This window comes from Procambarus clarkii, chromosome 79 (assembly GCF_040958095.1).
Source record: "Procambarus clarkii isolate CNS0578487 chromosome 79, FALCON_Pclarkii_2.0, whole genome shotgun sequence".
Taxonomy (NCBI): domain Eukaryota; kingdom Metazoa; phylum Arthropoda; class Malacostraca; order Decapoda; family Cambaridae; genus Procambarus; species Procambarus clarkii.
In genome coordinates, this window is record NC_091228.1 from 9,763,224 (window position 1) to 9,777,374 (window position 14,151).

The following is a 14,151-nucleotide window of genomic DNA, read 5'->3' on the forward strand; positions in this document are numbered from 1 at the left end:
CAGGAATGGTCGAACAAATGGCTGTTAGAGTTTAACCCAAGCAAATGTAATGTAATGAAGATAGGTGTAGGGAACAGGAGGCCAGATACAAGGTATCATTTGGGAGAGGAAATTCTTCAGGAGTCAGAGAAAGAAAAAACTTGAGGGTTGATATCACGCCAGACCTGTCTCCTGCAGCACATATCAAGAGGATAACATCAGTGGCATATGCCAGGCTGGCAAACATACGAACGGCATTCAGAAGCTTGTGTAAAGAATCATTCAGAACTTTGTATACCACATATGTCAGGCCAATCCTGGAGTATGCAGCCCCAGCATGGAGTCCATATCTAGTCAAGGATAAGACTAAACTGGAAAAGGTTCAAAGGTGTGCCACCAGACTAGTGTCCGAGCTAAGAGGTATGAGCTACGAGGAGAGACTACAGGAATTAAACCTCACTTCGCTGGAAGACAGAAGAGTTAGGGGGGGCATGATCACCACATTCAAGATTCTGAAGGGAATTGATGGGGTAGATAAAGACAGGCTATTTAACACAAGGGGCACACGCACAAGCGGACACTGGTGGAAACTGAGTGCCCAAATGAGCCACTGAGATATTAGAAAGAACTTTTTTTAGTGTTAGAGTGGTTGACAAATGGAATGCATTAGGAAGTGATGTGGTGGAGGCTGACTCCATACACAGTTTCAAGTGTAAATATGATAGAGCCCAATAGGCTCAGGAATCTGAACACCTGTTGATTGCCGGTTGAGAGGCGGGGACCAAAGAGTCAGAGCTCAACCCCTGAAAATACAACTAGGTAACTAGGTGAGTACAGACACACCATGTTCCATCTGCCCCTCTTCTCCCAATCCCCTCTATCCTCCTCTCCCTTAACCTCTCAACCTCTAACTGACTCCTAACCTTATGCAACCTCCCATCCCCTCTATGCCTATAAGACCCTCCCTAATCTTCAGACCCAGTATACCCTTCCTATTCCAGACTTACCTACCCAGGCCCTACCCCAGACCTTCCTATAGGTACCTTCCTAGATGTCCAGCCCCCATTCGCCCCCCAAGCACAGCTCCCGACCTCTTTCACCCCCTCCCGATACCCCTCGGATCCCACCAGACAAGCCATGGATCCACCTAGACACCCCCCAAATCCCCAAATTCACCCCCAGTCACCCCACAGATCCCCTCAGACCCCCAGAGAAAGGGCGAACTCTGGTATCAGAGTTTCCATGAAGAATCTGAAGGTTTGGTACACCAATGCTGATGAGATATCTAATAAAGCAGAAGATATAAAAGAAAGAGTGATTGGGCCAGATCCTGACAGAATTGCAATTGTGGAAACTAATATAAATGACATGATCTCGGATGCAATCTTTCCTGAGGGCTACCAGGTTATAAGAAAAGTGAGGACACAGAGACGGGGAGAGGGAGTGGCACTCCTAATAAAGCGGAAATGTAAGTTTGAAGACCTTGGAAATCGGGTTACCAATGAGAGCACAAGCATCATACATGTATCTCTGACAGAAGATGGGAGGAAGATTGTGATCATGGTAATCTACAATCCCCCTCCAAACAGTAGAAGACCCAGGCAGGAGTATGATGACAAGAACAAGGCATGCATAGATGAACTGCAGAGGGCAGCAACACTAGCCCACAGTATGAGAGCGAAGCTGCTGGTTATGGGGGACCTAAATCATGGAGAGATAAATTGGGAATCAAGGAATTCCCATGGAGGGGACTGAAGCGTGGGGAGCAAAGTTAGTAGATGTTATAGACAGGAATTTCCTAACACAACATGTGAAGGAAGACAGAAGGGAAAGAGAAGGGGATGCGCCGAGCCTTTTAGACCTGATTTTCACCCAGAACGTAGAAGACATCGAGAATTTGGAGCATGAAATACATCTAGGGGCCAGCGACCATTGTGTCTTAGTCTTTGACTACATGATGGAATTCAAACTTGTGACCATGGGACAAGAGGTCTGGGAAGGAGAGTTGACTACAGGAAAGGGGACTATAGGAGGATAAGGGACTATCTGGGAGAAGTGCAGTGGGAGGAAGAAATTAAAGGAAAACTGTTCAAGATATGATGGACCTAGTCACACGGAAATGCCAGGAGGCCGAATAGAGATTTATACCAACAGTAAAGGCAAAAAGCAGGAGGGATTATAATAACCCATGGTTTAATAGATAGTGTCAGGAAGCAAAATGGCCAGCAGGCGGGAGTGGAGGAAGTACAGAAGACAAAGGACAGAGGACAACAGGATCAGCTGCAACAGAGCTAGGAACGATTATATTAACATAAGACGAACATCGGACAGGGACTATGAGAACAATATTGCGATCAAAGCGAAAAAGCAACCTAAGTTACTACACAGCCATATAAGAAGAAAAATGTCGGTGAACGACCAAGTGACAAGACTAAGGAAAACAGAGGGGCATATACTGAAAGTGACAAGGAAATCTGCGAGGCACTGAATGCCAGTTTCCATGGAGTATTCACTACTGAGCCTGAGCAGCTCCCATTGTTAGAAGAGATTACCCTAGATGAAAAACTATCAGATATAGAGGTGACAGCAAAGGAAGTAATGAAACAGCTGACAACACTGGATGCAACTAAAGCAGTTGGACCAGACAAAGTATCACCGTGGATACTAAAAGAAGCAGTGCAGGCCCTCAGAGTGCTTCTGGCAAGGATCTTTAATAAATCACTTATGACGGGAGAATTGCCCAATGGCTAGAAGAGGGCAAATGTGGTACCGATTTTCAAGAAAGGCGAAAGGGAGGAGGCACTTAACTATAGACCTTTATCATTGACAAGCATCCCCTGTAAAATACTAGAAAGAAGAATTAGGCTACGACTGATTGCACACCTGGAGAACGTTTTGTTTGTGAACGAACATCAACATGGGTTCTGGAAAGGGAAATCGTGCCTAACAAACCTTTTGGAATTCTATGATAAAATATTGAGTATAAGACAGGACAGGGAACGTTGGGCAGACTGCATATTTCTGGACTGCCAAAAAGCCTTTCATTCTCGATGTCTTCCACGTTCTGGGTGAAAATCAGGTCTAATAAGCTCGGTGCATCTCCTCCTCCTTCCCTTGTGTCCTCCTTCACATGTGCTAGGAAAATTCTGTCTATAACATCTACTAACTTTGCTCCCCACGTTTCGTCCCCTCCATGGGGATTCCTTGATTCCCAATTTATCTCTCCATGATTTAGGTCCCCCATAACCAGCAGCTTCGCTCTCATTCTGTGAGCGAATGTTGCTGCCTTCTGCAGTTCATCTGTTCATGCCTTGTTATTGTTATCATACTCCTGCCTGGGTCTTCTACTGTTTGGTGGGGGACTGTAGATTACCAAGATCACAATCTTCCTCCCATCTGCTGTCAGAGTTCCATGTATGGAGCTTGTGCTCTCATTGGTACCCCGATTTCCCAGGTCTTCAAAATTCCATTTCTGCTTTATTAGGAGTGCCACTCCCCCTCCCTGTCTCTGTGTCCTCTTTTCTTATCACTTGATAGCCCGCTGGAAAGATTACATCCGAGATCATGCCGTTTATTTAATTCTTACTATTGCAACTATGTCAGGATCTGCCTCACTAACTCTTTCTTCTATCTCTTCTGCTTTATTAGATATCTCATCAGCATTGGTGTACTAAACCTTGAGATTCTTCATGGAAACTCTGGTACCAGAGTTCGCCCTTTCTCTGGGGGTCTGGAGGGATCTGGGGGGGGGGGGTGATGTATGAGGGGGATGAATGCGGGGATCCGGGGGGTGTCTGGGAGGATCAGGGGGAAGGGGTGTCTGAGGGGGATGAATGGGGGCTGGGGGGATCTCGCGTGGTGTCTGGGTGGGGAATGGGGTCTGGAGGGGTCCTTGGGGGTGAATGGGGTTGGGCATCTAGGAAGGTAGGTAGGAAGGTCTGGGGTAGGGCCTGGGTAGGTAGGTCTGGAGAAGGAAGGGCATACTGGGTGTGAAGATTAGGGAGGATCCATGGGGGCATAGGGGGGTTGAGAGGTACCGTGAGGTCGAGAGTCAGATAGAGGTTGAAAAGTTGGGGGTGGGGGGGGAGAAGGATAGAGGGGGTGGGGGAAGAGGTTAGGATGGAACATGGATAGTGAGAGTGGGAGGGAGGTTGTATTAATCAGGGGGAACTCAGGGGAAGGTGTGGGCATTGGGACAGAAAGGGAAAGAAGTAAATGGAGGAAGAGGTGGGGGGGGGTCCCCCCCGTCCCCCACGGGGGGTCCATGTGACCCCCTAGCAAGGGTAGGGGGTCACATGGAAGAAGAGGAGCTGAGGAGTGGTGAAGACATTTGCCCTCTTCCAGCAATTGGGCAATTCTCCCAACATAAGTGATTCATTAAAAATCCTTGCCAGAGGCACGCTGAGGGCCTGCGCGGCCTCTTTTAGTATCCACAGTGATACTATGTCTGGTCCAACCGCTTCAGTTGCATCCAGTGTTGTCAACTGATTCATTACCACCTCTGCTGTCACCTCTATATCTGGCAGTCTTTCATCTAGGGGTAATCTCTTCTAACAATGGGAGCTGCTCAGGCTCGGTTGTAAACACTCCATGAAAACTGGCATTCAGTGCCTCGCAGATTCCCTTGTCATTTCTGTATATGCCCTCTCTATTTTCCTTAGTCTTGTCACTTAATCGTTCACCGACATTTTTCTTCTTGTATCACTGACACGCATCTCCTGTACTTAAAAAAATAATTAGGCTAAGACTTGTTGCACACCTAGTGAACATTAGTTTTGTAAGCAAACACAAACATGGGTTCAGGGTAGGAAAATCATGGCTAACAAACCTTCTGGAGTTGCATGATAAAATAACAAGAATAAGGCAGGACAGGGAAGGATGGGCAAACTGCATTTTCTGAACTGCCAAAAAATCTTTGATGCAGTATCGCACAGGAGACTGCTATTCAAATTTGAGAGGCAAGCTGTAGTAAGCAGAAAGGCCCTAGCAGGATTAAGGAATTACCTAACAGGAAGGAACCAGAGAGTAACGGTAGAGGGCGAGAAGTCTGACTGGCGAACAGTAACGAGTGGAGTATCTCAAGGATTGGTGCTGGGATCAGTTATATTTTTAATATACATAAATGACATGTTTACAGATGTAGAGTCCTATATGTCAATGTCACTGCCTGCGTGAGACTAGTCTTGGAGTTTGCCACCCCCATCATGGAGGCCCCAACCTAAAGCAACATATACGGAAACGGGAAAAGGTTCAGAAATTTGCGACGAGGCTCGTCTCAGAGTTACGAGGGATGAGGTATGAAGAGCGCCTGTACAAAATGAACCTGACGACTCAAAAAAAAAGAAGGAATATGGGGGGGGGTGATATGGTAAGAACATATAAAATACTCGGAAGGATTGACAGAGTGGAAATAGACAAAATGTTCACGCTGAGTATTAACAGAATAAGGGAACATCGGTGGAAACTGGAAACTCAGATGTGTCACAGAGATATTTGGAAGTTTTCTTTTAGCGAGAGTAGTGGATTACGATGGTTCTCCTCGATTACTAACAATTCCGGTTCCCAGATTAGCAGGATTACAGAAAGGACACATGACCATATTTCCGTAGAAGACTTTACCGCAGGTACATCTGCTGTCGGGATTAGGGATGACCTGGTCAGGCGGTCAAGAAGAATAAGAGAACAGGACCCAGGTTAACAGCCTCATTAGACGTTGAGATGTAAGTCTCGTCCTAATCACTCACTCAGACCTTGATAAAACACTCAGAAGAGTGCGAAAGACTTGGCATAAGTTCCATACATAAATTTCACATATACACAACTGTGGGTTTTTACCCAAAAAAATATTTTGGCCAGTCCTCGTGGTGTAGTTGTAAAACATTCACCCGGCTCTTTGGCCTGGGTTCGTATCCTGGCCGGGAAAGATTGACTGGGCACCAATCCTCTGTTCACCCAGCAGTGAATGAGTACCTGATTGTTAAACGATTTTGTGGGTAGTATTTCGGGGAAAATTAGGCATAAGGACCTGCCCGTAACGCTGTGTGTGCTAGTGGCTTTACAAGAATGTAAGAACTCTTGAATATAAATAAACAAAAAATAATAATAATTAATTGTGTCGGGGGACTGACGGCCAGTGTACATTATGAATGGTCCCCTTGTATATGTCAGAAACACCCATTAAAACTAACAATAACACCACACTAATGTTCACTAACACCTCCACCTATGGAGAGTCACCCTCTAATGATGTAACTATGGAGAGAGGGGCTCTCCGTCATATTGTTGGGGGAATGGGCTCAGAACCGGCCCATTATCATGAGTACACACCCCACGGAGCCGATATTACTTACCCCTCTCTCTCCTTGCTTTGGGATGATCTTCTTCTAGTTCCTCTTCATGATATTATGTCTGCTGTCGACCGACCTGCAATTGTTTCTCTCTCCCTCCTTTTAGAAATTCTCATCAGGACAAGTGCAAAACAAGTTGTCTACAGACAAGCATTTATTACAACAATACAAAGAGTGAAATATATCAGCATAGTATCATCAGGTCCAACTATCTAGCACCACATCACACCTATATAGTATTAATGCTCCAACAAATAAACTACGCTATCCTGCTGTTTAATCTTTACCAGCAACCCCCGGCCTTCTCACCGTCTGGGCTAGGCAACTTGCATATAAATTAACTCAAACAAGATAAATATTAGCGTATCACCTTACACTGTAAGGTGATATATATGAACACAACTAATAACATATGAATTCATGCACTCCCTCAAACAATAATGGTGTCCATATATCTCTGTATTACGTCCTGAGGCCCACAAACAGGACTATCCATCAACGGGTCCTCAAATTAGGTAGGTACTCCTGCACTCTTCTCAATATTACTGCTGCTTTCGTTGTTACTTCGAACAACGACGAAACACGTCCTCCAAGTACCACTGCTACATGAAGTTCCACCATATATATGAAGTTCCTCTGTCATAATTACATATTCTCGTATCAAACTCAAATAATATTTATATACAGAATAGATTCCACCGCACATTGCCCTATCCCCTGCCCCGACTGTACTGAAATGCGTACTCCCCCACAATGGACGAGTCCACCGGGGGCTCCCTCCCCTCAGTCGTACACTGCACTCGTCTGCGAGAGCATATGTCGCTTCCGCCTCCGTAATAGCAAATCATCTCAAACTCATTACATCCTCTCATTATTTTCACCAACTCTCTAACCTACATTCAATAACCTCCTATAAGATCACTGGGCACACGATCAAACTATAACAAGCTATACATGACAGAATATTGTGTTCTTGCCGCAAAAGGATGTCGTGTCGACGCCTGTCAAACGACGCACAAATATGGCGCCCAACCTGTCGTCCACAAATTTCTCTGGGACATGATACTATCGGCTTCTTCTCGTCCTGTCTTGAGCATGAGAAGTGACGTAACAGGTGCCACAAGGGAACACCTGCCCAATTATCCCCTTAAAGGATTTACACACACAATCGGGTCCACGAAGGCACGACCACCCAATAGACTTCAGGTCGCCCATATATAGTTACCACCATAACAAAGATACGTTACACGCCATCCTCCAACAGCTTCCTCACACGTTGTTCGTGTAGTTCCTCACCAATTCTTCACCATGAGCTACAAACTTCCTTCTTCGTTAGGAGGCAACTACGTACGTCTGTCTCCGTCGAATCTCACGACTCAAGTGAGGCTCTCTGCTTTCCTTCTCTTCAATCACAATTACTGACGTTGTTTAGTTTAATTAATTTACCTGGGTCCTATATCTGGTCAGGTGCACAATAACTCTCACAAATGCAGGATTACCTCATTAGGCTACCTGGAGGTTCATAACAACATATACTGTAAGGGTTATATAGAGGTCCCCTCCCCCCCCCCCACCCAAAAACAAATTATCGGCCCTCCCCAGGATGCATCCCCATAACATGCTGACTAATTCTTGGGTACTTATTTATTGCTAAGTAAAAAGGATAGGAAACGCACCCAACCATTTCCGTCCCTCCCAGGATTTGAATCGAGAATTCCTGAGTGTGGGTGGAAATGAAACCCGACTGTACGAACTCTTTATCTCGATAATTATCTTACCAATTACCATCTCACTGAACGCATGGCTGTGGGCACGTCCAGCACTTCGGGTCAGTGATGGCCGAGGAGGACGTGTCGTCACCCACCGCCTCCCTCTACACCCGCTGTCGCCGCCCGCCCCGCGAGCGCTCCGGGATCTCCTCCCTTAGTCAACACACCGACAAGTTTACCGTGAGTATCCTATACCGTTTTCTCCGGTATGAGCTGGCTACTTGAAGACTCTGTAGAAGCGGTTTGTGCGTAGCATGTGACTCCCGTACAGTAGTTGTGGTGTGTAGTATGTAGCTCACGTCCAGAAGATGTGTTGTGTAGTATGTGGCTCACGCCCAGTAGTTGTGTAGTATGTGGCTCACGTCCAGTAGTCCTGTGAAGTATGTAGCTCCCATCCAGTAGTCGTTGTATGTTGTATGTGGCTCACGTCCAGTAGTTCTGTATAGTATGTGGCACAAGTCCAGCAGTTGTGCAGTATGTGGCTCACATCCAATAATCACAGTCTGTCCAGCAGTTAGGCTCCTCTAGGCGACGCCCACCCTAATGGAAGCATTCATCAACATTGTCTGCAAAATCAAATATTTTCTCAAATATAAATTAATATTACATAATAGAATTTTGTCTGTAGTTAGGTGACGTATGCATTTAAAGAGATGCGATTCGGAAGCAGAGGGCGTCAGTGAACTACTGTTCGAGAATTATTTGAACATCATCAGTCGTGAGTCGTGTTCAAAGCGTTTTTGTCTTGACAACAGATGTCGCTGGACGTTCAGCAGTTCAAGCCGGAGGAGCTGAAGGTTCGTGTGGTTGAAGGCGTCGTGGAGGTGGAGGGTAAACACGAAGAGAGGCAAGACGAACATGGATCCATCTCCAGGCACTTCGTCAGGTGAGTGGGATACCCGGATCCATCTCCAGGTCCTTCGTCAGGTGAGTGGGATACCCGGATACATCTCCAGGTCCTTCGTCAGGTGAGTGGGATACCCGGATACATCTCCAGGTCCTTCGTCAGGTGAGTGGGATACCCGGATACATCTCCAGGTCCTTCGTCAGGTGAGTGGGATACCCGGATCCATCTCCAGGTCCTTCGTCAGGTGAGTGGGATACCCGGATACATCTCCAGGTCCTTCGTCAGGTGAGTGGGATACCTGGATACATCTCCAGGTCCCTCGTGTGTGATCCACCCTCACAGGCTCTAGCCCCACGATGGGCGCCAGATGTGAAGGAACTGGTTATAATGAGATGTGGATTCGAATATTTGCCTTCGACAAACAAAGGAATACAATCCGGAGGTGTGACCAAGACGCCAAGGTCTAGGTATTCCAGGTGGAGATGAAGGCCAGGAAGGTCTTTTACTTCACCACACGCAATACCAGACCTTACACACTTAGGTCCTTTGCTCTGCAACTTGCTTGCAAGCAAATCTAACAGGTAGCGGACAGGTCCTCACACCGAATCTTATATTCAGTGATTGAGGCTCTGGGCTGGATCCCGAGCCAACTCAAATTAATGACAATGTCAACTAGCAATTTAGATGAATAATGGTGGCAGTACTTCAAAATGAGAAATGACGTCAAAGGAATGTGTAACAAAATAAATGAATTTATTCAACAATTTAGTTACTAGTACACAGTGACTCACATTCGTTATGTACTCAAGAGCCTGTCACCTTAACAACTGTCAAAACACCTCCCTGCAGCTTCGAGGCTGCGAGGGGCTTCACAGCTCACAGCAAATACACAGTTTCAAATGTAGATATGATAGAGCCCAGTAGGCTCAGGAATCTGTACATCAGTTGATTGACAGTTGAGAGGCGGGGCCAAAGAGCCAGAGCTCAACACATATAGTTGAGAGGCGGGACCAAAGAGCCAGAGCTCAACCCCCGTAAGCACAATTAGATAACTACACACACACAAACACACTCACGCACATTAAGTATTTGTTTCTAATTTAAATTAGAAACATTAAAACGTAATTTGTATGTTTGCTTAAAATTTCTACGATTTAATTGACTGAAATCAACGTATTTTATATGGTAAAAAGACGACTTTATATTAATAGTTACAATGTCACCTTTCTGCTTCCAAATATAAACGTCAAAAAACTTGTATTTACTTGGTTGTCACTGTGAGTGTTGCATGTGTTGCAGGGCGATGTATAAAGACACTGTGAGTGTTGCATGTGTTGCAGGGCGATGTATAAAGACACTGTGAGTGTTGCATGTGTTGCAGGGCGATGTATAAAGACACTGTGAGTGTTGCATGTGTTGCAGGGCGATGTATAAAGACACTGTGAGTGTTGCATGTGTTGCAGGGCGATGTATAAAGACACTGTGAGTGTTGCAAGGCGATGTATAAAGACACTGTGAGTGTTGCATGTGTTGCAGGGCGATGTATATAGTCACTGTGGGTGTTGCATGTGTTGCAGGGCGATGTATATAATCACTGTGGGTGTTGCATGTGTTACAGGGCGATGTATAAAGACACTGTGGGTGTTGCATGTGTTGCAGGGCGGCGTATAAAGACACTGTGAGTGTTGCATGTGTTGCAGGGCGAGGTATAAAGACACTGTGAGTGTTGCATGTGTTGCAGGGCGATGTATAATACTGCAGGGCGATACATATAGACACAGTGGGGTGTTGCATGTGTTGCAGGGTGATGTATAAAGACACTGTGGGTGTTGCATGTGTTGCAGGGTGATGTATAAAGACACTGTGGGTGTTGCATGTGTTGCAGGGCGATGTATAATACTGCAGGGCGATGCATATTGACACATTGGGGTGTTGCATGTGTTGCAGGGCAATGCATATAATCAATGTGGGTGTTGCAGGGCAATGTATATAATCAATGTGGGTGTTGCAGGGCAATGTATATAATCAATGTGGGTGGTGCAGGGCAATGTATATAATCAACGTGGGTGTTGCAGGACAATGTACATAGGTATCATGAGTTTTTCCCGATGTTGAAATGCGTTAAACCGAGTGTTTCTACTTACAGGAAGTACACGCTGCCTGAGAACGTCCTGGTCGACATGGTGGCGTCCTCCCTCTCTCCTGATGGTGTTCTCACCATCGAGGCCCCGAAAAAGGTTCCTGGTTATAGTGCATGGTTGTTCCCTTATTGTAGACAACTTCTGGCTATAGTGCATGGTTGTTCCCTTATTGTAGACAACTTCTGGCTATAGTGCATGGTTGTTCCCTTATTGTAGACAACTTCTGGCTATAGTGCATGGTTGTTCCCTTATTGTAGACAACTTCTGGCTATAGTGCATGGTTGTTCCCTTATTGTAGACAACTTCTGGCTATAGTGCATGGTTGTTCCCTTATTGTAGACAACTTCTGGCTATAGTGCATGGTTGTTCCCTTATTGTAGACAACTTCTGGCTATAGTGCATGGTTGTTCCCTTATTGTAGACAACTTCTGGCTATAGTGCATGGTTGTTCCCTTATTGTAGACAACTTCTGGCTATAGTGCATGGTTGTTCCCTTATTGTAGACTACTTCTGGCTATAGTGCATGGTTGTTCCCTTATTGTAGACAACTTCTGGCTATAGTGCATGGTTGTTCCCTTATTGTAGACAACTTCTGGCTATAGTGCATGGTTGTTCCCTTATTGTAGACAACTTCTGGCTATAGTGCATGGTTGTTCCCTTATTGTAGACAACTTCTGGCTATGGTGCATGGTTGTTCCCTTCTTGTAGACAACTTCTGGCTATAGTGCATGGTTGTTCCCTTATTGTAGACTACATCTGGCTATAGTGCTTGGTTGGTTCCCTTTTTGTAGACAACTTCTGGCTATAGTGCATGGTTGTTCCCTTATTGTAGACTACTTCTGGTCATAGTCCATGGTTGTTCCCTTATTGTAGACAACTTCTGGTTATAGTGCATGGTTGTTCCCTTATTGTAGACAATTTCTGGCTATAGTGCATGGTTGTTCCCTTATTGTAGACAACTTCTGACTATAGTGCATGGTTGTTCCCTTATTGTAGACTACTTCTGGCTATAGTGCATGGTTGTTCCCTTATTATAGACAACTTCTGGCTGTAGTGCATGGTTGTTCCCTTATTGTAGACAACTTCTGGCTATAGTGCAAGGGTGTTCCCTTATTGTAGACAACTTCTGGCTATAGTGCATGGTTGTTCCCTTATTTTAGACAACTTCTGGCTATGGTGCATGGTTGTTCCCTTAATGTAGACAACTTCTGGCTATAGTGCATGGTTGTTCCCATATTGTAGACTACTTCTGGCTATAGTGCATGGTTGTTCCTTTATTGTAGACAACTTCTGGCTATAGTGCATGGTTGTTCCCTTATTGTAGACAACTTCTGGCTATAGTGCATGGTTGTTCCCTTATTGTAGACAACTTCTGGCTATAGTGCATGGTTGTTCCCTTATTGTAGACTACTTCTGGCTATAGTGCATGGTTGTTCCCTTATTGTAGACAACTTCTGGCTATAGTGCATGGTTGTTCCCTTATTGTAGACAACTTCTGGTTATAGTGCAAGGGTGTTCCCTTATTGTAGACAACTTCTGGCTATAGTGCATGGTTGTTCCCTTATTGTAGACAACTTCTGGCTATGGTGCATGGTTGTTCCCTTATTGTAGACAACTTCTGGCTATAGTGCATGGTTGTTCCCTTATTGTAGACTACTTCTGGCTATAGTGCATGGTTGTTCCCTTATTGTAGACAACTTCTGGCTATAGTGCATGGTTGTTCCCTTATTGAAGACTACATCTGGCTATAGTGCTTGATTGGTTCCCTTATTGTAGACAACTTCTGGCTATAGTGCATGGTTGTTCCCTTATTGTAGACTACTTCTGGTCATAGTGCATGGTTGTTCCCTTATTGTAGACAACTTCTGGTTATAGTGCATGGTTGTTCCCTTATTGTAGACAACTTCTGGCTATAGTGCATGGTTGTTCTCTTATTGTAGACAACTTCTGGCTATAGTGCATGGTTGTTCCCTTATTGTAGACTACTTCTGGCTATAGTGCATGGTTGTTCCCTTATTATAGACAACTTCTGGCTGTAGTGCATGGTTGTTCCCTTATTGTAGACAACTTCTGGCTATAGTGCAAGGGTGTTCCCTTATTGTAGACAACTTCTGGCTATAGTGCATGGTTGTTCCCTTATTTTAGACAACTTCTGGCTATGGTGCATGGTTGTTCCCTTATTGTAGACAACTTCTGGCTATAGTGCATGGTTGTTCCCATATTGTAGACTACTTCTGGCTATAGTGCATGGTTGTTCCCTTATTGTAGACAACTTCTGGCTATAGTGCATGGTTGTTCCCTTATTGTAGACAACTTCTGGCTATAGTGCATGGTTGTTCCCTTATTGTAGACAACTTCTGGCTATAGTGCATGGTTGTTCCCTTATTGTAGACTACTTCTGGTCATAGTGCATGGTTGTTCCCTTATTGTAGACAACTTCTGGTTATAGTGCATGGTTGTTCCCTTATTGTAGACAACTTCTGGCTATAGTGCATAATTGTTCCCTTATTGTAGACAACTTCTGGCTATAGTGCATGGTTGTTCCCTTATTGTAGACAGCTTCTGGCTATAGTGCATGGTTGTTCCCTTATTGTAGGCAACTTCTGGCTATAGTGCATGGTTGTTCCCTTATTGTAGACAACTTCTGGCTATAGTGCATGGTTGTTCCCTTATTGTAGACTACTTCTGGCTATAGTGTATGGTTGTTCCCTTATTGTAGACAACTTCTGGCTATAGTGCATGGTTCTTCCCTTATTGTAGACAACTTCTGGCTATAGTGCATGGTTGTTCCCTTATTGTAGACAACTTCTGGCTATAGTGCATGGTTGTTCCTTTATTGTAAACAACTTCTGGCTATAGTGCTTGGTTGTTCCCTTATTGTAGACAACTTCTGGCTATAGTGCATGGTTGTTCCCTTATTGTAGACAACTTCTGGCTATAGTGCATGGTTGTTCCCTTATTGTAGACTACTTTTGTACATTCCTGACTTCAGCGTTAAAGGAACATATATAGATTTATAAACCTGTAGAAACGTGAAATTGTGAACTGTTTTTCTAATTAAAGTTTAG

The 14,151-nt window shown here is 44.9% G+C and overlaps 1 protein-coding gene across 1 annotated transcript in view; it reads left to right on the forward strand.

The window, feature by feature from the left end:
- LOC123764583 (alpha-crystallin A chain) overlaps nucleotides 1–14,151 on the forward strand; it is a 44,040-nt gene that overhangs the window by 9,091 nt on the left and 20,798 nt on the right. The window contains exons 3-5 of the mRNA XM_069314537.1: nucleotides 8,147–8,275; nucleotides 8,851–8,981; nucleotides 11,089–11,179. Coding sequence (XP_069170638.1) covers nucleotides 8,147–8,275; nucleotides 8,851–8,981; nucleotides 11,089–11,179 — 351 coding nt within the window. The remainder of the gene's footprint in view (nucleotides 1–8,146; nucleotides 8,276–8,850; nucleotides 8,982–11,088; nucleotides 11,180–14,151) is intronic.